Source organism: Salmo salar, chromosome 27 (assembly GCF_965601325.2).
Source record: "Salmo salar chromosome 27, fSalSal1, whole genome shotgun sequence".
Lineage (NCBI taxonomy): Eukaryota > Metazoa > Chordata > Actinopteri > Salmoniformes > Salmonidae > Salmo > Salmo salar.
In genome coordinates, this window is record NC_138317.1 from 6,477,717 (window position 1) to 6,504,755 (window position 27,039).

General features: G+C 40.7%; 1 protein-coding gene and 1 long non-coding RNA gene across 2 annotated transcripts; both read right to left on the minus strand.

Annotated features, from left to right (window-relative positions):
- Positions 1–223: 223 nt before the first annotated feature.
- Positions 224–18,968, minus strand: LOC106588241 (sodium/hydrogen exchanger 3). The gene is made up of 6 exons (XM_014177059.3): positions 18,879–18,968; positions 18,447–18,598; positions 10,712–10,832; positions 10,434–10,607; positions 10,279–10,333; positions 224–402 (listed from the first exon to the last, which is right to left on the minus strand). The coding sequence occupies exons 1-6, from the start codon at positions 18,966–18,968 to the stop codon at positions 224–226; spliced, it is 771 nt and encodes a 256-aa protein (XP_014032534.2).
- Positions 18,969–19,158: 190 nt separating this feature from the next.
- On the minus strand, positions 19,159–26,142 carry LOC145850499 (uncharacterized). Its single transcript, XR_014382986.1, has 3 exons — positions 25,940–26,142; positions 25,705–25,794; positions 19,159–19,231 (listed from the first exon to the last, which is right to left on the minus strand). It is a non-coding gene; the product is annotated as an uncharacterized LOC145850499 (long non-coding RNA).
- Between the last annotated feature and the right edge of the window lie 897 nt (positions 26,143–27,039).

Below are 27,039 nucleotides of genomic sequence, written 5' to 3' on the forward strand. Positions count from 1 at the left end.
TATTAAAACCTCATAATGTGTGTGTATATATATATATATATATATATATATATATATATATATATATATATATATATATATATATTATATATATATATATAGTTAATCTGTAGTATAGGACCCTATACATGTAAAGAGGGAGGGGTCTTATAACCCCTTCCCTTCTATTAATTCAACATAAGCATAATCAATTATTCTAATACATCAATCATTTGGTACAGCCTCAATCATGACCCCTAGGTGAACTTCTAACACTAGGTGTCCAGGGCAGTCTCAGCTGAGCACTCTGAGACGGGAGCACGGCGCAGCTGTCCACCTCGGTTTCAGCCAGCCATGGCGGAATCTGCTGCATTGGTGGCATGGGGTCCATCTCTGCATTGAAGGCTGGGTTCACGATTCCAGCTAGACCAGGAAGGAGATTTCAATGAATTAAAAGAGGGCTGAGTTGATGTTAAGACTTACCACCTCTACAGGCTCTCATGGGGAATGAACCGACAGCAGCCTCGCAACCAGAGGCACTGTCTCCCTCAGAAAATTCCAAATCTGAAGGCAGAAACAGCCAACCAGAAAACACTTAAGGTATGTTTATTTATGCAGAGGTATCTAAACCTGAATGACAGAAAGCAAATGTAATCAGAATCATCTTTTTTACCCCTGGCAGGTCTTGGATTGTGGTGGCATTTGCGTCCCTCGCTCTTGCAACCATAAAAGTTTAAAATTATGAATATATAGTTACACTTTTGTTAATATTGAACTGTTCATTAATAATAAAACACAATATTTTACAGTATGTTAGAAGTACTTAGGTTAAGCAAATTGGCTGGACCCAGTACAGTTGTAGTGACATGTTTTGGGGATTTAGAGATCTATCTTGAATGCTAAGTAAACAAAATTATTGAATACATTGTATAGGTCAATAAAAACAAAGGCTATTAAAACCTCTTAGGGCTAGGGGGCAGTATTTACACTGCCGGATAAAAAACGTACCCGATTTAATCTGGTTACTACTCTTACCCAGTAACTAGAATATGCATATACTTATTAGATATGGATAGAAAACACCCTAAAGTTTCTAAAACTGTTTGAATGGTGTCTGTGAGTATAACAGAACTCATATGGCAGGCAAAAACCTGAGAGATTCCTTTACAGGAAGTGGCCTGTCTGACCATTTATTGGCTTTCTTTGACTTCTCTTTCCAAAACAAAGGATCTCTGCGGTAACGTGACACTTCCCACGGCTCCCATAGGCTCTCAGAGCCCGGGAAAAAGCTGAATGTCGTCATTCCAGCCCCAGGCTGAAACACATTATCGCCTTTGTCAAGTGGCCGCTCAGGGGACAGTGGGCTTAGGCGCGTGCACTGGTCGCCCCCGTCTTTCTTTTTTTCCCTCTATTTACCGAAACGCAGATTCCCGGTCGGAATATTATCGTTTTTTTACGAGATAAATTGCATAAAAATTGATTTTAAACAGCGGTTGACATGCTTCGAAATACGGTAATGGAATATTTAGAATTTTTTGGTCACGAATTGCGCCATGCTCGTAACCCTGATTTACCATTTCGGATAGTGTCTAGAACGCACGAACAAAACGCCGCTGTTTGGATATAACGATGGATTATTTGGGACCAAACCAACATTTGTTATTGAAGTAGAAGTCCTGGGAGTGCATTCTGACGAAGAACACCAAAGGTAATAACATTTTTGTTATAGTAAATCTGATTTTGGTGAAGGCTAAACTTGCTGGGTGTCTAAATAGCTAGCCCGTGATGGCTGGGCTATGTACTTAGAATATTGCAAAATGTGCTTTCACCAAAAGGCTATTTTAAAATCGGACATATCGAGTGCATAGAGGAGTTCTGTATCTATAATTCTTAAAATAATTGTTATGCTTTTTGTGAACGTTTATCGTGAGTAATTTAGTAAATTGTTAGTAAATTCCCCGGAACTAGTATGCTAGTTCTGAACGTCACATGCTAATGTAAAAAGCTGTTTTTTGATATAAATATGAACTTGATTGAACAAAACATGCATGTATTGTATAACATAATGTCCTAGGGTTGTCATCTGATGAAGATCATCAAAGGTTAGTGCTGCATTTAGCTGTGGTTTGGGTTTATGTGACATTATATGCTAGCTTGAAAAATGGGTGTCTGATTATTTCTGGCTGGGTACTCTGCTGACATAATCTAATGTTTTGCTTTCGTTGTAAAGCCTTTTTGAAATCGGACAGTGTGGTTAGATTAACGAGAGTCTTGTCTTTAAATAGCTGTAAAATAGTCAGATGTTTGAGAAATTGAAGTAATAGCATTTCTAAGGTATTTGAAAATCGCGCCACAGGATTCAACTGGCTGTTACGTAGGTGGGACGATTTGGTGCCACCTAGCCCAGAGAGGTTAAAATACTTATAAATTTAAAAAAATGACAAATATAATACTGTATGTGTCAGTAAGTTTTGTCATTGGTGTTACCGCCTTGGAAATTACTCCAAAGACATACAAGGACCTTGAGTATTCCCTCCAGTTAAACTTAGGAGGGGTTTATATTGAAAAGAAAAGTACTAGCTAATCACAACCATTTAGTATGTTTTAAAATTGAGGATTGCATTGATAATTTGGTGTCTAATTTTAACCGGTGTGAAATGGTTAGCTAGATAGCAGTGCACGCTAGAGGCATTTCAATTGTTGACCACTCGCTTTGAGACCTTCAAATAGCTGATTCCCTTGCTCTGCAAGCGACGTGGCTTTTATGGAGCGATAGGTAACGATGCTTGTGGGTGACTGGTGTCTATGTTTGCAGATGATCCCTGGTTCAAGCCCAGGTTGGGGCAAAGAAAAGGGACTGTAGCAATGCTGTTATATTGGTGGCGTGACCTGGGTGAGTTTAACTGGTGTGTAATAGCTAGCTAGTTAGCGGTGTGTGCTAGTAGCATTTAAATCTGTGACTATTGTCGATGTGTGCAAGAGTCCCTGGTTCGAGGGAAGGAGAGGGACGGAAGCAATACTTCTACATAAATATAAAGTGTCATTGGTGTTACTCAATTTAAAATAAGGGAAATTACATTATGAGTAAAATTATTAATTATAGCGCTTTAATAAATCATGGCCGCCATTAAAGAAAACCCTCAATTACCAAAAATGTGTCATTGGTGTTACCGTCATTGGTTTTACTACTCTCTGGTGGCACAATGTTATAACGGTAGTAAATAAAGTAATTAAGCTGCCATATTACAGTGCCTTCAGAAAGTATTCACACCCCTTGACTTTTTCTACATTTTGTTACACACAATAACTCAATGTCAAAGTGGAATTATGTTTTTCAAAATTTTTACAAATTAATTTAAAATGAAAAGCTTAAATGTCTTGAGTCAATAAGTATTCAACCCCGTTGATATGGCAAACCTAAATAAGTTCAGGAGTAAAACATTTGCTTAACAAGTCACATAAGTTTCATGGATTCACTCTGTGTGCAATAATAGTGTTTGACATGATTTTTGAATGACTATCTCATCTCTGTACCCTACACATAAAGATAATTGTAAGGTTCCTCAGTTGAACACTGAATTTCAAATAGGTTCAACCACAAAGACCAGGGAGGTTTTCCAATGCCTCGTGAAGAAGGGCACCTATTAGTAGATGGGTAAAAATAAAGCAGACACTGAATATCCCTTTGAGCATGGTGAAGTTGTTAATTACACTTTGGATGGTGCATCAATACACCCAGTCACTACAAAGATACAGGCGTCATTCCTAACTCAGTTGGCATAGAGGAAGGAAACCACCATGAGGCTGATTGTGACTTTAAAACAGTTACATTTACATTTTAGTCATTTAGCAGACACTCTTATCCAGAGCAACTTACAGTAGTGAATGCATACATTTCATTTCATGCATTTAAAAAAAATATATGTTGTACTGGCCCCCCATGGGAATCGAACCCACAACCCTGGCATTGCACACACCATGCTGGCATTGCAAACACCATGCTCTACCAACTGAGCCACAGGGAAGACTGTACAGAGTAAAATGATTCCAAAACATGCATAATGTTTGCAACAAGGCACTAAAGTAATACTGCAAAACATATGGCAAAGCAATTAACTTAAAGTCCTGAATACAAAGTGTTTTTTTTTTTAAATTATATTAGCAAAAAAATATTCAATTTTATTTTAAAACGCAAGCCAGACAAAATTAAAGAGGCCTATTTATGTAATGAATATGAATTTGTGGGGGAAGAAATGATTAAATATTAACGAGGCTATATACATGGGGTACGGTACCGAGTCAATGTGTGGGGGTACAGGTTAGTCGAGGTAATCTATACATGTAGATGGGGGTAAAGTGACCATGCATAGATCATAAACAGTGAGTATAAGTAGTGTAGAAATAAGATGGGGGGGGGGGGGGGTCAATGTAAATGGTCAGGTTGGCCATTTGATTAATTGTTCAGTAGTCTTAAGGCTTGGGGGTAGAAGCTGTTAAGGAGTCTTTTGGACCGACAGTCGTGGCCAAAAGTTTTGAGAATGACACATTCATTTTCACAAAGTCTGCTGCCTCAGTTTGTATGATCGCAATTTGCATATACTCCAGAATGTTATGAAAAGTGATCAGATGAATTGCAATTAATTGCAAAGTCCCTCTTTGCCATGCAAATGAACTGAATCCCCAAAAAACATTTCCACTGCATTTCAGCCCTGCCACAAAAGGACCAGCTGACATCATGTCAGTGATTCTCACGTCAATACAGGTGAGTGTTGACGAGGACAAGGCTGGAGATCACTCTGTCATGCTGATTGAGTTCGAATAACAGACTGGAAGCTTCAAAAGGAGGGTGGTGCTCGGAATCATTGTTCTTCCTCTGTTAATAATGGTTACCTGCAAGGAAACACGTGCCGTCATTATTGCTTTGCACAAAAAGGGCTTCACAGGCAAGGATATTGCTGCCAATAAGATTGTACCTAAATCAACCATTTATGGGATCATCAAGAACTTCAAGGAGAGCGGTTCAATTATTGTGAAGAAGGCTTCAGGGCGCCCAAGAAAGTCCAGCAAGTGCTAGGACCGTCTCCTAAAGTTGATTCAGCTGCGGGATCGGGGCACCACCAGTACAGAGCTTTCTCAGGAATGGCAGCAGGCAGGTGTGAGTGCATCTGCACGCATAGTGAGGCGTAGACATTTGAAGGATGGCCTGGTGTCAAGAAGGGCAGCAAAGAAGCCACTGCTCTCCTGGAAAAACATCAGGGACAGACTGATATTCTGCAAAAGGTACAGGGATTGGACTGCTGAGGACTGGGCTAAAGTCATTTTCTCTGATGAATCCCCTTTCCGATTGTTTGGGGCATCCGGAAAAAAGCTTGTCCGGAGAAGACAAGGTGAGCGCTACCATCAGTCCTGTGTCATGCCAACAGTAAAGCATCCTGAGACCATTCATGTGTGGGGTTGCTTCTCAGCTAAGGGAGTGGGCTCACTCACAATTTTGCCTAAGAACACAGCCATGAATAAAGAATGGTACCAACACATCCTCTGAGAGCAACTTCTCCCAACCATCCAGGAACAGTTTGGCGACGAACAATGCCTTTTCCAGCATGATGGAGCAGCTTGCCATAAGACAAAAGTGATAACTAAGTGGCTCGGGAAACAAATATTTTGGGTCCATGGCCAGGAAACTCCCCAGACCTTAATCCCATTGAGAACTTGTGGTCAATCCTCAAGAGGCGGGTGGACAAACAAAAACCCACAAATTCTGACAAACTCCAAACATTGATTATGCAAGAATGGGCTGCCATCAGTCAGGATGTGGCCCAGAAGTTAATTGACAGCATGCCAGGGCAGATTGCAGAGGTCTTGAAAAAGAAGGGTCAACACTGCAAATATTGACTCTTTGCATCAACTTCATGTAATTGTCAATAAAAGCCTTTGACACTTATGAAATGCTTGTAATTATACTTCAGTATTCCAAAGTAACATCTGACAAAAATATCTAAAGACACCAAGGCAGCAGACTCTGAAAATTAATATTTGTGTCATTCTCAAACCTTTTGGCCACGACTGTAGACTTCGCGCTTGGGTACCGCTTGCCGTGTGGTAGTAGAGAGAACAGTCTATGACTTGGGTGACTGGAGTCTTTGACAATTTTTTGGGGCCTTCCTCTGACACCGCCTAGTACATACAGTTGAAGTCGAAAGTTTACATACACTTAGGTTGGGTGTCATTAAAACTCATTTTTCAACCACTCCACAAATGTCATGTTAACAAACTATAGTTTTGGCAAGTCGGTTAGGACGTCTACTTTGTGCATGACACAAGTAATTTTTCCAACAATTGTTTACAGACAGATTATTTCATTTATAATTCACTCTATCACAATTCCAGTGGGTCAATATTACATACACTAAGTTGACTGTGCCTTTAAACAGCTTGGAAAATTCCAGAAAATGATGTCATGGCTGTAGAAGCTTCTGATTTGCTGATTTGACATCATTTGAGTCAGTTGGAGGAGTACCTGTGGATTTATTTCAAGGTCTACCCATGGGAAAATCAAAAGAAATCAGCCAAGACCTCAGAATGTTTTTTTTTTTACTTCCACAAATCTGATTCATCCTTGGGAGCAATTTCCAAATGCCTGAAGGTACTATGTTCATTTGTACAAACAATAGTACCTAAGTATAAACACCATTGGACCACATAGCCGTCATACCGCTCAGGATGGAGACGCGTTCTGTCTCTTAGAGATGAACGCACTTTGGTGCGAAAAGTGCAAATAAATCCCAGAACAACAGCAAAGGACCTTGTGAAGATGCTGGAGGAAACGGGTACAAAAGTATCTATATCCACAGTAAAACGAGTCCTATACTGACAACCTGAAAGGCCGCTCAGCAAGGAAGAAGCCACTGCTCCAAAACCACCATAAAACGGTTTGCAACTGCACATGGGGACAAAAATCGTACTTTTTGAGAAATGTCCTCTGGTCTGATGAAACAAAAATAGAACTGTTTGGCCATAATGACCATCGTTATGTTTGGAGTTTGGCAGCACCATGTTGTGGGAGTGCTTTGCTGCACTTCACAAAATAGATGGCATCATGAGGTAGGACAATTATGTGGATATATTGAAGCAACATCTCAAGACATCAGTCAGGAAGTTAAAGATTGGTCGCAAATGGGTCTTCCTAATGGACAATGAACCCTAGCACACTTCCAAAGTTGTGGCAAAATGGCTTAAGGACAACAAAGTCAAGGTATTGGAGTGGCCATCACAAAGCCCTGACCTCCATTTTATAGAACATTTGTGGGCAGACCTGAAAAGGCGTGTACAAGTAAGGAGGCCTACAAACCTGACTCAGTTACTCCAGCTCTGTCAGGAGGAATGGGCCAAACTTCACCCAACTTATTGTGGGAAGCTTGTGGAAGGCTACCGAAAATGTTTGACCGAAGTTAAACAATTTAAAGGCAATGCTACCAAATATTAATTGAGTGTATGTAAACTTCTGACCCACTGGGAATGTGATGAAAGAAATAAAAGCTGAAATAAATAATTCTCTCTACTATTATTCTGACATTTCACATTCTTAAAATAAAGTGGTGATCCTAACAAGCTTAAGAGAGGGAATTTTTACTAGGATTAAATGTCAGGAATTGTTTAAAACTGAGTTTAAATGTAGTTGGCTAAGGTGTATGTGAACTTCCGACTGCAACTGTAGGTCCTGTATGGCAGGAAGCTTGGCCCCAGTGATGTACTGGGCCGTATGCACTACCCTCTCTAGCGCCTTATGGTCGGATACCAAGCAGTTGCCATACCAGGCGGTGGTGCAACCGGTCAGGTTTCTCAAGACCGGTGCAGCTGTATAACTTTTTGAGGATCTGAGGACCCATGCCAATTCGTTTCAGTCTCCTGAGGGGGGAAAGGTGTTGTCGTATCCTCTTCACGACTGTCTTGGTGTGTTTGGACCATGATAGTTTGTTGGTGATGTGGACACCAAGGAACTTGAAGCTCTCAACCTGCTCCACTACAGCCCCATTGATGTGAATGGGGGCGTGTTCAGCCCTCCTTTTCCTCTAGTCCACGATCAGCTTCTTTGTCTTGCTCACGTTGATGGAGAAATTGTTGTCCTGGCACTGCTTGGCCACGCAGTTCTGGGTGAACAGGGAGTATAGGAGGGGACTAAGCATGCACCCCTGATGGGCCCCAGTGTTGAGGATCAGTGAGTCAGATGTGTTGTTGTCAGGAAGTCCAGGATCCAGTTGCAGAGGAGGTTGTTTTGTCCCAGGGTCCTTAGTGGGTGCTATGGTGTTGAATGCTGAGCTAAAGCCAATGAACAGCATTCTCACATAGGTGATCCTTTTGTCCATGTGGGAAAGGGCAGTGTGGAGTGCGATTGAGATTGCGTCATCTGTGGATCTGTTGGGGCGGTATGCGAATTGGAGCAGGTCTAGTGTTTCCGGGATGATGGTGTTGTGAGCCATGACCAGCCTTTCAAAGCACTTCATGGCTACCGATGTGAGTGCTATGGGCGGTTGTCATTTAGGCAGGTTACCTTCGCTTTCTTGGGCACAGGGACTATGGTGGTCTGCATGAAACATGTAGATATTACAGACTCGGTCAGGGAGAGGTTGAAAATGTCAGTGAAGCCACTTGCCAGTAATAAAACAAAATGTGGTATAAGTTAACCTCTCTAGGACCGGCGGGACGAATTCGTCCCACCTACGTAACAGCCAGTTGAATCCTGTGGCGCGATTTTCAAATACCTTAGAAATGCTATTACTTCAATTTCTCAAACATATGACTATTTTACAGCTATTTAAAGACAAGACTCTCGTTAATCTAACCACACTGTCCGATTTCAAAAAGGCTTTACAACGAAAGCAAAACATTAGATTATGTCAGCAGAGTACCCAGCCAGAAATAATCAGACACCCATTTTTCAAGCTAGCATATAATGTCACAAAAACCCAGAAGACAGCTAAATGCAGCACTAACCTTTGATGATCTTCATCAGATGACACACCTAGGACATTATGTTATACAATACATGCATGTTTTGTTCAATCAAGTTCATATTTATATCAAAAACCAGCTTTTTACATTAGCATGTGACGTTCAGAACTAGCATACCCCCCGCAAACTTCCGGCGAATTTACTAACAATTTACTAAATTACTCACGATAAACGTTCACAAAAAGCATAACAATTATTTTAAGAATTATAGATACAGAACTCCTCTATGCACTCGATATGTCCGATTTTATAATAGCTTTTCGGTGAAAGCACATTTTGCAATATTCTCAGTAAATAGCCCGGCATCACAGGGCTAGCTATTTAGACACCCAGCAAGTTTAGCCTTCACCAAAATCAGATTTACTATTAGAAAAGTTTGATTACCTTTCCTGTCTTCGTTAGAATGCACTCCCAGGACTTCTACTTCAATAACAAATGTTGGTTTGGTCCAAAATAATCCATAGTTATGTTCCAACAGCGGCGTTTTGTTCGTGCGTTCTAGACACTATCCGAATGGTAAATAAGGGTCACGCGCACGGCGCATTTCGTGACAAAAGATTTCTAAATATTTCATTACCGTACTTCGAAGCATGTCAACCGCTGTTTAAAATCAATTTTTATGCCATTTTTCTCGTAAAAAAGCGATAATATTCCGACCGGGAATCTGCAATTAGGTAAACAGCCGAAAGAAAATATATCACTGGGTCGACTCGGGCACGCGCCTAATTCCTTTGTCCTCTGATCGGCCACTTGGCAAAGGCGATTATGTGTTTCAGCCTGGGGCTGCCTCGACATCGTTCAGCTTTTTCCCGGGCTCTGAGAGCCTATTGGAGCCGTAGGAAGTGTCACGTTACAGCTAAGATCCCGACTCTTCAATAAACAGAGGCAAGAACAACAACACCTTGTCAGACAGGCCACTTCCTGCATGAAATCTTCTCAGGTTTTTGCCTGCCATATGAGTTCTGTTATACTCACAGACACCATTCAAACAGTTTTAGAAACTTTAGGGTGTTTTCTATCCAAAGCCAATAATTATATGCATATTCTAGTTACTGGGCAGGAGTAGTAACCAGATTAAATCGGGTACATTTTTTATCCGGCCGTGCAAATACTGCCCCCTATCCCCAACAGGTTAAGGGGTATGAATACTTTCTGAGGGCACTGTAGTTGATTTAGAATAGGTACCCCAAGAAAATCTCAAAACACACCACCATAATTCAAGAACACCCCTTCTCTCAAGCCTCTTATATTATTCAAAAGAGAAGTGAAAAGAAAAGAGCAAAGAAGTACCTTCATCCCCATAAGCATGCCTTTTACTGTTATCTGTGGATTTTCCGTTTGGCATCTAAAAAATGAAATACACAACATATTGTACATATTATCACATTGCCTCCAAGAGGTTATGAAGACAAGGGGGAAGGAGAAAAAGTGTGGTCATCCCTGACCTTTTGTGGCTGGTCTTTCTTTAGATGATTGGTTATCTTCTTGGGTGGAGTGACAACCATTTTGTCTGACTTGAAGGACTCTAGACGGCTCCTCATGGTTCTCTGGAAGATCTCTTGCACCTCATTCTTGTCCTTGTTGACTTCGTGGTGCTTCCGACTGTACCTGTGTCTGTGCTGTTAGGTAAAGTAATGAGAGGAAGAGGGTAAAAAACAGATTGTTTTTTAGCGCATCCTGAGATTTTGTTGGGGGGGTCTAATTATCTTCGACTAAGCAATACCTGTTTCTTGCCTCTGTACAAGTGCAGCTGCAGTAGATGGTGTGCATTAAAGTCCTCTGACTCCCTCATCTTCAGGTCCTGCTCATGCATGTCCAGGCAGACAGAGGGCATACTGTCCCATCTAGAAGGGAAGAAACATAAATGTCCACTGTTGGTAATTTGCTGGCCACTGGAGGGCAGACTCTGAAAACGTATTTGGGCCCAGTTTCCCAAAAGCATCTTAAGGCTAAGTTCATCGTTAGAACCCTCGTAGGAGCATCATTAAATCTCTGAGTTGTTTCCCAAAACCATTGTTACTAAAGTTGCACTTGGCAGGTAGCCTAGTGGTTTAGAGTATTGGGCCAGTAACCGAAAGGTCACTGTTTCGAAACCCCGAGCCAACTGGGTGAAAAATCGGTCGATGTGCCCTTGAGCAAGGCACTTAACCCTAATTGCTCCTGTAAGTCGCTCTGGATAAGAGCATCTGCTAAATTACCAACATTTTAAAATGCTTGTTATTTACTGACTGCCTCAGACCACTCGTGGAACAATTAAGTGCACTGTTAAATGTACTTTTTCCATACCACGGCACTTTATACACAGAAGATCTCCACTAAACATTGAATCAAGACGTTTATCTGTCTCTCTGTGACGGCGATAACTTCACAACGAAGTTGACTACAAATACAAAGTTGCCAATGTCGTTGCAATTGTTACAAACAAGCAAAGGATGAAAAGACTCCTCAAATGAAAACCGAGATGAATGCATTAAAAGATAAATAGCCTACAGTATAGGCTACATAGGCCTATATAATTCAATATTGAAATAAATTGTTCATTCAACTGAGTTGTATTTTTTTGCTAAAATAGGTTTGTAATTTTTGCCTCAATATATTCCATGCACAATTATGTGCCAAGTCTTAATTTAGTGCATTATATTAGTGTAAGCATTAGAATAAGCCACCTCAATAATTGCAGCCATAGATGATATCTTTCTAGGAGCTGATCCGTCGTCAGTATTGTGGAATAATTCTAATGTTAAGGTCAGATTTGACTGGATAAAGCTGATCCGAGAGCAGCACCACCTTTCTTTCCATCCTTTCAGTATTGACACATGCCTCAACGACACACTTAACGAACGTTCTCTCTGCGTGGTGTTTTGGTTAATGCATGTTTTATCATCGGCTGTTGTAGGAAAGACACATCTTTAAAACACTTTAAAACACTCATAAGCCTTAAGTTCCATTACTAATGGGAAACCGGGCCCTGACCTACACATTGTACAAAGTCCCAAACTTTGTAGTGTCAGGCCCAATCCCAAATCGACACCTAAACCCTAAGCATTTGTGGAAATCTGAATCGATTCGACAGGTGTAAGCACAGGTAGGTAAGCAATGTTCAGGTAGGTAAGCAATGTTATAATTCCTCCACCATGCCCTCTGATAGGCTAGGTGTAAGTTGTAGTCAGTGGCAGGCACCTAGTGGCTGATGTAAGAGGAAGTGAGATTTGAGAATAAGTTAGCGAGACAGAACTCTTGACTAGCGAGCTTGTGGTTCTGCCACGGATGACAAGGGAGGGTGCACACTCCTTGTCCATACCCGTGGGCAGTGATGATAAAAATCTAACTAAATTGGTAAATATGTCCAGTAGAGGTCGGGGTTTGAAAGCAACTTGGCATCAAGAAAGCACTGGCAACATATGTGGGATCTCGCATTTTGCAAAATACAGTAAAAAAAAGCATGTGATCAAACAAAACTTCAGACATCATTGATCACATGGTAACGTTACTTTGAAACTATCTGTGACTATACCATCGATGCTGTTAAACGAGCAACATAGTAAAAAAAAAAATATGTAAATTTAAAAAATACGGTGGCTCCATTGCATGATTTAGGATGTTGAACTTGTCAATTAAAAGTTAGAAATTCAATGTAGCCAGTGTTTCAAAGAATATGTATGAAAAATATATATACAAATACAGGGATTTTATCCTGTGTCTCCACAAGATGAGAAACTCACCACTGCTTTACAGGCTGACCCACCTGTCAGGTAAGATGTAGGAGAGAATATCTAAACTGTCTATAACAACCCATGTAGTGTCCAGCAGAGGTACATTTTTGGGAAGTCACAGCGGGATCCATTGAGGATCAAGTAAAGCTTTGTATGTTGATAAGGTCACATGACCTTATCAACTTTGCTTTGGGTTTGAATTAAACTTTTAAGTCACTTTTTTAAATATAAAAAAAACTTTAGATCCATAATTTGATAATTACCAATAACAACTACTAGAGCTGTTTAATTTACAATCAATGTTTGAAAAATAAAAAAACTTAAGATTCGATACTAGTGTGCTACGATTTCAAGATAGATTCCTCTGCCATGTGGTTCTACACCCTGAGTTCTTTCCAACTACTAAGCAGGTAAAATAATACCTAGATTAAAACAAAGAGGTTCCAGCAGAGGTCGGTGCGCTTGGTTACTAGTTCAACACCTGTCAGGTGGTAATGTGACGTCTGAGGCTTCAATCGTCTTCACGTGGTATTGTTACTTTGATACAATCATTGGCACGTTGTGTCAAATCAGTAGTGCTTTGAAAATTGCATTGGAGTGTCAGAGCTCAATCATTCCATCACTACCCGTGGGCTTTTGTTGTGGCAGTTCGTCTTACGTTTGGTAAGCTAACTTTTTGTTTCTTGTTCTGTAAATGTTTTCCTGCTTGCTAAAGTAAAACACAGCCATGTAAAACAATGGTTTGTGTTGCAGTGCTGTCTTCTATGCTGTTTTTGGGAGAAGCCGTTTGGAAGCCGGGTTGTTAGTGTAGAGGAGATTCGAATTAACACATCCACGCCAGACATAAACCAAAATGAGAATACACAAGGACCTCTATTCAGTGGCCAGAGAACAAAGGAAGAGGGGGACCACCCACAGCAATCGTCCTTCCCCTCTTTTGCTCATCTCACACCTGTAATCTACATCAAAGATTATCCTATCAGCAACAAGGGTGGCAGGTTTGAACCAAAGTGCCAGAGAGGGAATCAGCTGGGACCCGATGAAGATTAAAAATAACTGTGGATAAGTACTGGACTTCTGAAATCCTTTGCTTTGGAGAGTTCTCTGAAAACCATTAGGTTTTTTTTTTACATCCAGAGCGACTTACAGTAGTGAATGCATACATTTCATACATTTTTTCTCCGTACTGGTCCCCCATGGGAATCGAACCCACAACCCTGGCATTGCAAACACCATGCTCTACCAACTGAGCCACACAGGACCTAGTTCCAGACAATATATACACATAAGAGTGTCCAGCGCAATTTCACGTATCTTTTCCCTGATTTGAATGTGAACGTGTATCTGTTACTTTATTATTACTATCTGTATTTCTCCTATAATTTTACATTTTAGTCATTTAGCAGACTCTCTTATCCAGAGCGACTTAGTGCATTCATCTTAAAATAGCTAGATGGGACACAGGCCTCTGAAAGTACATTTTTCCTATAATCCCTGCCTTGTTTCATTCTGAAATATCAAGAATAACGGTTTGAATTTAGTCCCTCTAATCCCCATTAGCTGTTTGTGACTGATTCTGTAGCCTGTATTAGTACATCATTTGCCCTAACAATCTCCATGATTCATTCATTCAGTATATCCATTGCTTCACCCTGGTTATTACTAAATAAGTCTTCTTTGTTTTTGTATAATATTTACTGTCTCCAAGAATGCATTGCCTTGTCATTTTCAGAACTTAATTACCTTCAAATTACAAGTTAACTGTAGATGTAATTGTAACTATTTTATAGTTTGAATAATACCAAGTGGTGCCCCATTTAATAATTTCATAGTAATAAGTGTACACACTCCCTTACATTAGTGTATGAGCTGAGAGACAGGTATACATACAGTGCATTCGGAAAGTATTCAGACGACTTGACTTTTTCCACATTTTGTTACGTTACAGCCTTATTCTTAAATGGATTTTTTCCCCCTCATCAATCTACACAAAATACCCCATAATGACAAAGCAAAAACAGGTTTATGATGCTGCCACCACCATGCTTCACTGTAGGGATGGTGCCAGGTTTCTTCCAGATGTGACGCTTGGCATTCAAGCCAAAGATTTCAGTCTTGGCTTCATCAGACCAGATAATCTTGTTTCTCATTTGAGTCCTTTGGGTTCCTTTTGGAAAACTCCAAGCGGGCTGTCATGTGCCTTTTTACAGAGGAGTGGCTTCTATCTGGCCACTACCATAAAAGCCTGATTGGTGGAGTACTTCAGAGATGGTTGTCCTTTTGCAAGGTTCTCCCATCTCCAAAGAGGAACTCTGGAGCTCTGTCGGGTTCTTGGTTACCTCCCTGACCAAAGCCCTTCTCCCCCTATTGCCCAGTTTGGCCGGGTGGCCTGCTCTAGGAAGAGTGTTGGTGGTTCTAAACTTCTTTCCATTTAAGAATGATGGAGGCCAATGTGTTCTTGGGGACCTTCAATGCTGCAGATATTTTTTGGTACCGTTCCCCAGATCTGTGCCTCGACACAATCCTGTCTCGGAGCTCTACGGAAAATGCTGTCGAGCTCATGGCTTGGTTTTTGCTCTGACATGCACTGTCAAGTGTGGGACCTTATATAGACAGGTGTCTGCCTTTCCAAATCATGTCCAATCAATTGAATATACCACAGGTGGACTCCAAGTTCTAGAAACATCTCAAGGATGATCCATGGAAACAGGATGCACCCGTTGATGCGTTGGGAAGCCCGCACCACTCTCTGGAAAGTCCTGCGGTTGCGGGCTGTGCAGTTGCTGTACCAGGCGGGGACACAGCCTGACAGGATAATCTCAATTGTGCATCTGTAAAAGTTTGTGAGGGTCTTAGGGGCCAAACCAAATTTTCGCTATTTGCGCTTTCTTCACCACATTGTCTGTGTGGGTGGACCATTTCAGATAGTCAGTGATGTGTACACCGAGGAACTTGAAGCTTTCCACCTTCACTGTGGTCCCGTCAACGTGGATAGGGTCGTGCTCCCTCTGCTTTTTCCTGAAGTACACGATCAGCTCCTTCGTTTTGTTGACGTTGAGGGTGATGTTAATTTTCCTGGCACCACTCCGCCAGGGCCCTCACCTCCTCCCTGTAGGCTGTCTCGTCATTGTTGGTAATCCAGCCTACTGTGGTTGTGTCGTCTGCAAACTTGATGATTGAGTTGGAGACGTGTGTGGCCACGCAGTCATGGGTGAACAGGGAGTACAGGAGAGCATGCACCCTTGTAGGGCCGAAGTGTTGAGGATCAATGAAGTGGAGGTGTTGTTTCCTACCTTCACCACCTGGGGCGGCCCGTCAGGAAGTCCAGGACACAGTTGCACAGGGCCGGGTTCAGACCCAGGGCCCCCGAGCTTGATGATGAGCTTGGAGGGTACTATGGTGTTGAAGGCTGAGCTATAGTCAATGAACAGCATTCTTACATAGGTATTCCTCTTGTCCAGATGGGATAGGGCAGTGTGCAGTGCAATGGCGATTGCATTGTCTGTGGATCTATTGGGGCGGTAAGCAAATTGAAGTGGGTCTAGGGTGGCAGGTAAGGTAGAGGTGATATGATCCTTTTAACTAGCCTCTCAAATTACTTCATGATGACAGAAGTGAGTGCTACAGGGCGATAGTCATTTAGTTTAGTTACCATTTCTTTCTTGGGTACAGGAACAATGGTGGACATCTTGAAGCAAGTGGGGACAGCAGACTGGGATAGGGAGAGATTGAATATGGCCATAAACACTCCAGCCAGCTTGTCTACGCATGCTCTGAGGACGCGGCTAGGGATGCTATCTGGGCAAAGACGTCGGTGTCCGCAACGTAGCTAGTTTACCCTTTGTAATCCATGATTGTCTGTAGACCCTGCCACGTACGTCTTGTGTCTGAGCCGTTGAATTGCGACTCCACTTTGTCTCTGTACTAACGTTTTGACTGTTTGATAGCCTTACGGAGGGAATAACTAACTACACTGTTGGTATTCGACCATATTCCCAGTCACCTTGCCAGGGTTCGCACTTTTAGTTTAGTGGGAATTCTGCCATCTATCCACGGTTTCTGGTTTGGGTAGATTTTAATAGTCACATTGGGAACAACATCCCCTATACACTTCCTGATGAGCTCAGTCACCGTGTCCGTGTATACGTCAATGTCAGTCTCCGAGGCTACCCAGAACATATCGTAGTTCGCGTGATCAAAACAATCTTGAAGCATGGATTCCGATTGGTTTCAAAAAAACTGTTTTCGCTTAGTCATAATGGGGTATTGTGTGTAGATTGATGAGGGGGGAAAAATGATTTGATCAATTTTAGTATAAGGCTGTAATGCAACAAAATGTGGAAAAAGTTGAGGGTTCTGAATACTTTCCTCATGCACTGTAAATACTACAGTAATGTTTATAAAATACTATAGTCTGCAAAACACTGCAGTAATTACTATAGTATATGCTACAGTATTTATTTGCATTTACCTTGGCCATTTCCCTCCCCCATGTCCCAATTTGTGCCACTCCTAAGTGAGAAACCTACATGCCAAGTATAGACCATATATCGTGTTCCCTACAGGTTATGAAAAGAGCAGTTCAGTCCAGTAGTTTTCCTCAAGGAGAAAGCCCCCACTGCTATGTAAAATATAATGATAAAAAAACACTATAGTAAATACTACAGTAAATTCTGTAGTATACTACAGTCTGCAAAAACATTACTCATTATTATAGTAGTTTTAGTTGTTTTTTTTACTACAATATTTATACTATAGTAAACTTTAAATACTACGGTCATGTACGCAACACTACAGGAAAAACTACAGTAAAGTCAGCAAAAACACTACAGAGAATACTATAGTATACTATAGTCTTTTTCATGTGGGTGTGGAGCACATCCTAAAAGGTTCAATCAAGGATACACTAGGCTCATATAGAATCTCCTTAGGCTGGTAACTAGTTTTCCATCAAACTGTCCTGCAACATCATTTCCATCCTATCCTACAATATAGGGATTTTACTACACTGACGACTTGCAACTGCAAGGGTGCGTTTGCTCTCTTCACCAAGCAGACTGGCTCCCAGACTGTTAGACACATCAGGCACTTTTCACCTGTTCGGCTAGCTATAACTATAGACACCATTGGGCGCCTTGCGTAGGGTGTTTGTTTCCCACACCAGCGATCCGGCCTGGCCTCCCAGTCCCGCCGTTCGCTACATTGGTGCCAAATATGGGAAGTTGACTATGGGACCATTGGAACACACCATGCTTGTGTTTTCCTAAGGTGATGCCGCCGTGACAGATCATACGCTCAGTACTTCTGTATTGAACTCTTGCCAGACTAATACAGACGTCTACCTTCCGTATTGAAACAATACGACAACGGAAACCATGCTCCAGCAGGTTGCTCTGAGGAGGGATTGAGTTAAACATGCAAAATGGGTAAGTAAGCGGCACGCAATGGCAGTTTCACCATTCCTGCCTGTACTTTGCCCCAGGGTTGTCCAAGGTTACTTCAACCTAAACCTGTTTTTGTTGGCCATGTCAAATGTCCTTCCATTCAATTAAGTTTCTAAGTGAGAATTGCCAGAACAATCTGAGATACCAAAAACATTTCCGCCTTCCCAAGCTAGTGATGCATGTGTTTAGACATGCATAAGGCTGCGTCCCAAATGGCACCCTAATACCTATAGTGCATTACTTTTCAGCCCTATGGAATAGTTTGCCATTGAGATGCGGACTGTCAGGCAATGTTGCTTACAAGATGGAGGAGACTGGAACATGATCCAATCCCATATTTTCCGTCATGATGTAAGGCATCATCTCTGAGAAGTTGGCACCAAACTTCTTATAGAAATCCACATCAACCTTGGTTTCATTCCGAATGAATGCCAATGAGCCTCTGCGTTCACCCTATGATGATGGGATAAAAATACTTAATCAAATCAAAGTTTATTGTTCACGTACACAGATTAGCAGATGGTAGCAGTGAAATGCTTGTGTTACTAGCTCTTAACATTTTTTGTAACTCAAGCATTTTTATGCACCTGCTGTAACAAATAAACAAAAATAGTATATTTTTTGTAATGTTAATGTAAATCAGTGATCCTGCTGGTTCATCTATTGTGTAGCATCGTAATTACAGTAGTATTAAGTTGTCATGGCTTTCTCCAACCTTGTGAGTCACTCTTACCTCTTTCACATAGCTCATGGCATCCTTGAGGTTAAGTTTGTGGAAGATGTTGAATATGTGGTCACAAGACTTCCTGGCAGAGGGCGTCATCAAGAGCCAGGACAACCACCTTTCCTCAAAGTTATTCCACCTTAGAAGGATACGAGAAGAGAGTAAAAACAAAACAATTTAGTGTTCAATTTAATCTTTGAAGGTATGGTATGTAATAAATAAATGTAAATAATACTCAGAATATGATAATAACGTATTGAAGTTGATAATGTGATGTTAGTGTCCACATACTTGTCCCTCATGTAGTTATGTCCTATTTGTCCAGAAATATCCTCTATGGCGACAAGAATGTGGTCAAAGGTCTGAAAAAATAAAAAGGAATGGTGATTCATGGATTTATTTTGTCAAGGTTATATTTAGGTTGACCATTTTCAACACTGTTAGATGAGCTGGTTGATGTTTTACAAAAGAGGGGTTTAGCAACTGACACTCAGCCCTTGATAAACACCTTTAATCTTCCATCCCCCCACCGTATTGAAGTAGTTTTTGTTGGGTATCTGTACTTTACTTTACTATTTATATTTTTGACAACTTTTACTTTTATTCTGCTACATTCCTAAAGAAAATAATGTACTTTATACTCTTTACATTTCCCTGACACACAAAAGTACTTGTTACATTTAGAATGCTCAAGCAGGACAGAATTATGGCACCTATCAATATAACATGTTGTCATCCCTACTGCCTCTGATCTGGCAGACTCACTTTTTTGTCAGCACTTATTCATGTGAAGAAATATTTTCAACAATTTTATTTAACTAGGCAAGTCAGTTAAGAACAAATTCTTATTTTCAATGACGGCCTAGGAACAGTGGGTTAACTGCCTGTTCAGGGGCAGAACGACAGATTTGTACCTTGTCAGCTCAGGGATTTGAACTTGCAACTTTTCAGTTACTAGTCCAACGCTCTAACCACTAGGCTACCCTGCCGCCCTAAATGTGTGATTCACAATGAACATTGTGAATCAAAAACAAAGAAACAGACTGACCAATGCACACCTAGATTGCCTCACAAGGACAGCAACAGACTATACATTTTGAATGAATTTAGTCAAAAAGGGACATTTTCGCTCATCGAACTACTGAGTTAAACCTTAGTATGGGTCTTATACATGTGATGAAGCCTATTTGATGGGTGTATGTGTAAATAGGGGTTCTTCCTTTAAAAGTTGTGCCATACTCCAGCACAGCTTGCGTGCTGCCGCAAAATTCTATGCCACGTTATTTACATTTGAAGTCGGAAGTTTACATACACCTTAGCCAAATACATTTAAACTCAGTTTTTCACAATTCTTGACATTTAATCCTAGTAAAAATTCCCTGTCTTAGGTCAGTTAGGATCACCACTTTATTTTAAGAATGTGAAATGTTATAATAATAGTTGAGTGATTTATTTCAGCTTTTATTTCTTTCATCACATTCCCAGTGGGTCAGAAGTTCACATACACTGAATTAGTATTTGGTAGCATTGCCTTTAAATGATTTAACTTGGGTCAAATGTTTCTGGTAGCCTTCCACAAGCTTCCCACAATAAGTTGGGTGAATTTTCGGCCCATTCCTCCTGACAGAGCTGGTGTAACTGAGGCAGGTTTGTAGGCCTCCTTGCTTGCACACACTTTTTCAGTTCTGCCCACACATTTTCTGTGGGATTGAGGTCAGGACTTTGTGATGGCCACTCCAATACCTTGACTTTGTTGTCCTTAAGCCATTTTGCCACAACTTTGGAAGTATGCCTGTGGTCATTGTCCATTTGGAAGACCCATTTGTGACCAAGCTTTAACTTCCCGACTGATGTCTTGAGATGTTGCTTCAATATATCCACATAATTTTCCTGCCTCATGATACTATCTATTTTGTGAAGTGCACCAGTCCCTCCTACATCAAAGCACCCCCACAACATGATGCTGCCACCCCCATGCTTCACGGTTGGGACGTTGTGCTTCGGCTTGCAAGCCTCCCCCTTTTTTCCCAAAAATAATTATGGCCAAACAGTTCTATTTTTGTTTCATCAGACCAGAGGACATTTCTCCAAAAAGTAGGATATTTGTCTTCATGTGCAGTTGCAAACCGTAGTCTGGCTTTTTTATGGTGGTTTTGGAGCAGTGGTTTCTTCCTTGCTGAGCGGCCTTTCAGGTTATGTCGATATAGGACTCGTTTTACTGTGGATATAGATACTTTTGCACCTGTTTCCTCCAGCATCTTCACAAGGTCCTTTGCTGTTGTTCTGGGATTTATTTGCACTTTTCGCACCAAAGTACGTTCATCTCTAGGAGACAGAATGCGTCTCCTTCCTGAGCGGTATGATGGCTGCGTGGTCCCATGGTGTTTATACTTGCATACTATTGTTTGTACAGATGAACGTGGTACAATCAGGCGTTTGGAAATTGCTCCCAAGGATGATCCAGACTTTTGGAGGTCTACAATAAATATTCTGAGGTCTTGGCTGATTTTCTTTTGATTTTCCCATGATGTCAAGCAAAGAGGCACTGAGTTTGAAGGTTGGCCTTGAAATACATCCACAGGTACACCTCCAATTAACTCAAATGATGTCAATTAGACTAACAGAATCTTCTAAAGCCATGACATAATTTTGAAATGACATGGAGCTGTAGGCCTAAGAGTCAAAGGGAGCCTTGCCTCCCGAGTGGCGCAGTGGTCCAAGGCACTGCATAGCAGTTGCTAGCTGTGCCACTAGAGATCCTGGTTCGAGTCCAGGCTCTGTCGCACCCGGCCACAACCGGGAGACTCATGGGGCGGCGAAAAATTGGCCCAGCCTCGTCCTGTGTTTGGGGTGGATTAGGCCGGCAGGGATGTCCTTGTCCCATTGCGCTCTAGCGACTCCTGTGGCAGGCCGGGCGCATGCACATTGTCATGGTCACCAGTTGTACAGTGTTTCTTCCTACACATTTTTTTGTGGATGGCTTCCGGGTTAAGCGGGCATTGTGTCAAGAAGCAGTGCGGCTTGGTTGGGTCGTGTTTCGGATGACACATTGCTCTCGACCTTCGCCTCTCCCGAGTCCATACAGGAGTTGCAGCGATGAGATAAGACTAACTACCAATTGGGGAGAAAAAAGGGTTTTCTATTCCAAGAATAGGCCTAAGGGTTTTTGTAGGCCTAAGGGTTTCCGTCAGGAAAATATGGCCCTGTAAAACATATTTCTACTCCAAGAAAACGAAAATGCATTTCTTACTGTAACCGATGTACTGTAGGCCTAAAGGTTTCCGTTAGGTACATATGGCACTGTACGTGTTTCTATTCCAAGAAAATTAAAATGCGATTTGTTACTGTAGCTGTTTTAGCGTAACTTACTTATTGGCATAAAGGCCTACTTAAATATACAGAACATCAATCAATCACTCATTAATTTGTGCATGTCATCACACAGCATACAAGTCATCCATGTCTTTAAATACAGTCAAGCATTTTAGTTATAAAACTAAATAATAAAGGGAGCCTTGATTCATTTTACCATCACGGCTAAAGCGATTTAATTAAGGGTTTCAGTTTGGAAAATATGATGCTGTACAACGTGACCGGTCGGGAGTAGGCCTAAGCTACTAAGTGACTGCAAGTGAAGAGCAAAATAATCCAAACATTTCCAAATAAAAATCTGATTGATTTATCAAGACCAGTCCCCATGCTCTGTCATTCAGTGATATTTATTCCCTATTGTCCTGCTGATAGTTGAAATAAACATCTACATTTTGAAAGAGTATTTTTATCATTATTTTATTAAGAAAAACATAAATACTGTACAGTATATATGCTTGATCCGACATTTTGCAGTTGCATGAGGTTTGGAGTTAGGAATGTAAAACAGAGTACTTAATACATTGTAAATTGGGGGGATTGTTTTCTCACACCTACAGTAGACGAGCTATTAGACTATCCTTTGTAAAGGTTGAAGAGTCTATTGTTCTGCTAATAGCCCATCCTGGAAACGTTGTTTGCAGAATTCACAGCCTGCTACGCTTGTGAAAAACAAAATGCCTCCAAGTGTCCATCACTACTGTAAATAAAAACACAGAATATCTAAGGGGCTTTATATAATTATAATGCAGGGAAAATAATAATCGTTGGATAACAGATCGGCTCTCGGAACTCATTAAGAGGCGGCTCCTATCTTCAATATAATCATTAATTCAGAAGGTTAAACCCATAGGATTTAGACCTGCAGTAGGTTATAATAAACGGAACATTGCACGTCAATTCATGTGCCATGGAATCGGTACATCGAAAATTTCTTCAACTATCTTACAATCTATATGGCACAGTTGTCAATATTTTGGTCCTTAAATTAAACTGGTATTATATATTTATCACAATTTTCTTTAACCAATTTTGGTCTTTAATGCAGGGCTGACAGAAAAGTTCCTTACTTTCCCCCCTTCCACTTGATAAAGGTTCCAATTGATATATCTTTTGACCAATTAGTATATTTGAGTTTAACCACATTATTTGTTGTATTATTTGTTCTGTCTTTTCTGGTGGTTTAAACTGAAATTGCAACCAACATTCTATGGCTTGATATTTTGGAGATTATTTTGTTTTCAAATAACCAAAAGTGAGCTGTTGTAATCTGAATAAAGGGGAAAAGGCCATTCTTGAACATGGGGTGAGACATTCTTACTTATTTGTAGATAAAGCCAGTTTGTTATTTAGAATTATTTATTTCTGTTTTTTGTGGGAGAGAAACCAAAAGCCCACCGTGCCTATTTTATTGAAAATCGTCAGTCCACATGTCAAGTATAAATCCCGCATTGTATTTTCTCAAGATCTCTCTTAACTCCAGGACCACCAACATTTTTTTTTTTGTTACCTGATGCTGGACTCTAGTGCAAGGGAAGAGAGACTCTCAGACTGAAAACACCTCCATTAATTTACAAAAAGATAGTACATTTGTGCCACAGTTTAGACTACCGATAGATCAGTATTCTAACTCCCCCTTGTGATAGTGTGGTGCAATAACAGAATGCCACCATCTACCACTAACGGTCGTGACATAAGCTCGTGACTTTTAAAGGAAGAACCACTGTATTTGTGATGTGTTGTACATCAAATCAATTGCATGTGCTCTATTGCTCTGAATTTGCTCTCAATTGATAATTGATAATATTGGAAGAAAAACTACAACAAATTAAAAATCTGTCTCAACCCAAAGTGGACCCCTTACAAAAAATAGTGAATAACACTGCTCTAGCGCCATCATAAAATACCAAATGTCATGTGGGGGGCTCATGGGGAAAGTATGGGGGAGGAGTTGCCCCTAGTTTTGGGGGGTTGAGGGTGTCTGAGAAGCTGAATGGGACACAATAACATCTCCTCTGAGTTATTTGACAGCCAGATGCATTTGTTTTGGGCAACCCTTCTAACCCTCTTTTAGTCTGTATTTTGAGGGAATTAAAACCTGGTTCACCGGTTCAACTTGAGCTACAGTCTCCTCGTTCTTCTAATCTGTCAGCTAGCTAAGGAGTGGGTCCGCTAACGCCACAATATAGCCAATTTTGACTTTGTGACTGTTTTATCTAGGGAAAAACATACCCGTGGGCTGTGGGTTGTGCCAGCAGAGATGGCAGAGAAAGCGAGACAACCCACTCCCATTTCACATTCCCTCATATTTTTCTAATTTGGAGAAGCGGCTTGGAAGACGATAGTGAGTGTATGAGCTGGGAGACAGGTATAGCTCATTCATTTTAATGGTATTCACTTTTAACATTGTAATGTGAATCAAGTCTATTTAATGATGCTGTTTATTTAACCTTTTACTGCAGTGGGCTAAATCAGGATCACAGAGTGTTTCTTGGTAGTCTTAAACAAATTACTTTGAAACCAAAGTATACACCTCATGGTGTATACCATGGTTATGGGCTTAAACAAAAGTTGAAATGTTTTCAATTTTGAGTTTGCATCCCAATATTAAACTTGATAATATACATCACAAAAGACTGCAATATTACAAAAATGTTTATTAATGAAATTATGAAAAATATTAAATCACATTCCACCCATGAGGCCACTAGGTCATTTGACTGCAGGAAAGGGCTACTAAAATATAAAATGTTTGATACTGCTATTGTGTAAATGAGCCAGGGTTATAATTATGTTTTTATTTTTCAGAGTTTTTGTAGCGCGCGCTATTCTTACTGTTGAGTTAGTTTGTGTCCCGATAGGTAGGTTTGAGGTTTTTCTGTGTACCCTGGCAAATGATTCTGGTATCCAGGCAAATGATTTGGGGTTGCCTTAGCGGGCAGATTAGTACAATTTTCTTTGTCATATAAATGTTTGTTTGTTGTGTCACCACTTCCCTAGAGACCTTCTGGGCTGGCTGTTCTTAAGAGGGAGCTATTTAATTCAAAAGCAGTGTACATTCAAATGCCAATTACCACCAGTGTGTAATTATACTATAAGAATATTACACCATGTGTGCTATCTCACAAAGACTTTTTCATCACGACTGTACTAGCTTACAAAGAGTATTTCATCACGAATGTGCTATCTTACAAAGAGTATTTCATCACGAATGTGCTTTAAAGTCTGCATGAATCTTGTCCTGCTACTAATTTATTTGTGTGTTCTCTTAATATACCTTGTCATTCATTTGACAGACCTGTGATTGACTTGTCCCGAGGACCTCCCCTTGTGTATAGAAAAGGTGGTGTAGTACAGTTTACAAAAAGTAAACACTTTACTTTGGGTATTTATTAGAGAGATGTAAGGTTTGTTGTCTGATTCTTTGGGGTTGATGAACAACAAAGACTTCTGACCAAATAGTTACCCTATTCTGTATTTTTTCAGCTAGTGTGCATTCTGTCACTGCTGCCCTCTTCACTTTTAGCCAGTTGACCAGTGGTTTCATGGTTATTCCCTGCAACAAATAAGAAAATATAGTAAACCGGCGACAAATTAAAATATACCAGTCTGTTCAAGTGAAGACACATTACACTGAAAGAAAACAACAAATAGTGAAATATCTATGGACTGAAGTTTGACATTTAAATGAGCTATTTTACCTGCAGGATGACAGTGAAGTACACCACTAGGAGGGTGGTGCTGATCATCAGATTCTTCTCTTTGTACTTTTTCTCATCCAGCGAGACCACAAGGCCATAGGCTACTGCCCCTCGTAGGCCACCATAGCCCATCACTACCTGATCAATAAACTCCAAGGGAACCAGTCGGTTTTGGTTGAGAATCCAGGTGAGAAAAAAGACCCCTGTGATATAAACACACAAAGGCAGTGTTTCTGTTACATGTAACTTGTAGTCTTCACATTTTGCTGCCATAAAAAAGGATACAATCAGATTTCTTTCCTACAGATACACAACCTACTTCACATTTTAAAAGTGAAATACAATTATAGAAATGTTCCTAATCAAATAAATAAAAAATGTCTTGATGGTGTATGTCTTCACATCTCAGAGTTATGCCGCGTTCACATGTTATCTGAGTTATCGGAAACTCCTAGTTCTCAGTGGGAAATGAATGACCATCCAAGTTGGAATTACAAGTGGGGGAAACTCAGAGAAAATGTTACCCGAGTTGTGACGTTTCTCCACTGACCTTTTCAACCAAAAGATAACAAATCCGTTTTTGACAATGACAACCTTATCAATATGGATAATGTAGCTACTCTGACCATATTGTCAGTGTTAAAGAGATTATCTGGTACTTTTGTATATATTTTTTGCCAGTACCCGGAAATTGTGTACTACGTCACATGTGTATATGTGACCGACCGCCTTGATTCGGTCAAATGTAGATACATTTTAAATTGTGTTTTTTACATTGGATAACAGCAGACACACAGAGCTACAAAATGGTATATCATACACTGCATTTGAGCAACAATGGGAAGTAATTCTGCTTTTAAAGTTGATAAACTTGTAACTTCACTTTTGAGAAAATGGACTTTGAATGTTTTGGTTACCTACTGGAGACCTCTTTGTCTACACCCATTCAGTATCATTCACACCCTCTTAAGCATTAGCACCACCCATCTCTTTAAGGGTTGATCCGAGTGTTCCGTCCTAACAACAACAACAGTCAAGCACTCAAGCTAACTGGCTAACATGAGAGAACCGTTCACTGACCATTTTACTTGCCCTAGCAG

Excerpts from the sequence above, each read along its gene's own strand:
- LOC106588241 (XM_014177059.3), bottom strand. The coding sequence starts at position 18,968 with ATGACGCCCTCTGCCAGGAAGTCTTGTGACCACATATTCAACATCTTC. Across the intron at positions 10,334-10,433 it reads AGAAAGACCAGCCACAAAAG|ATGCCAAACGGAAAATCCAC; the intron begins GTCAGGGATGAC and ends TTCATTTTTTAG. Across the intron at positions 403-10,278 it reads GCATGCTTATGGGGATGAAG|CTGGAATCGTGAACCCAGCC; the intron begins GTACTTCTTTGC and ends TTCCTGGTCTAG.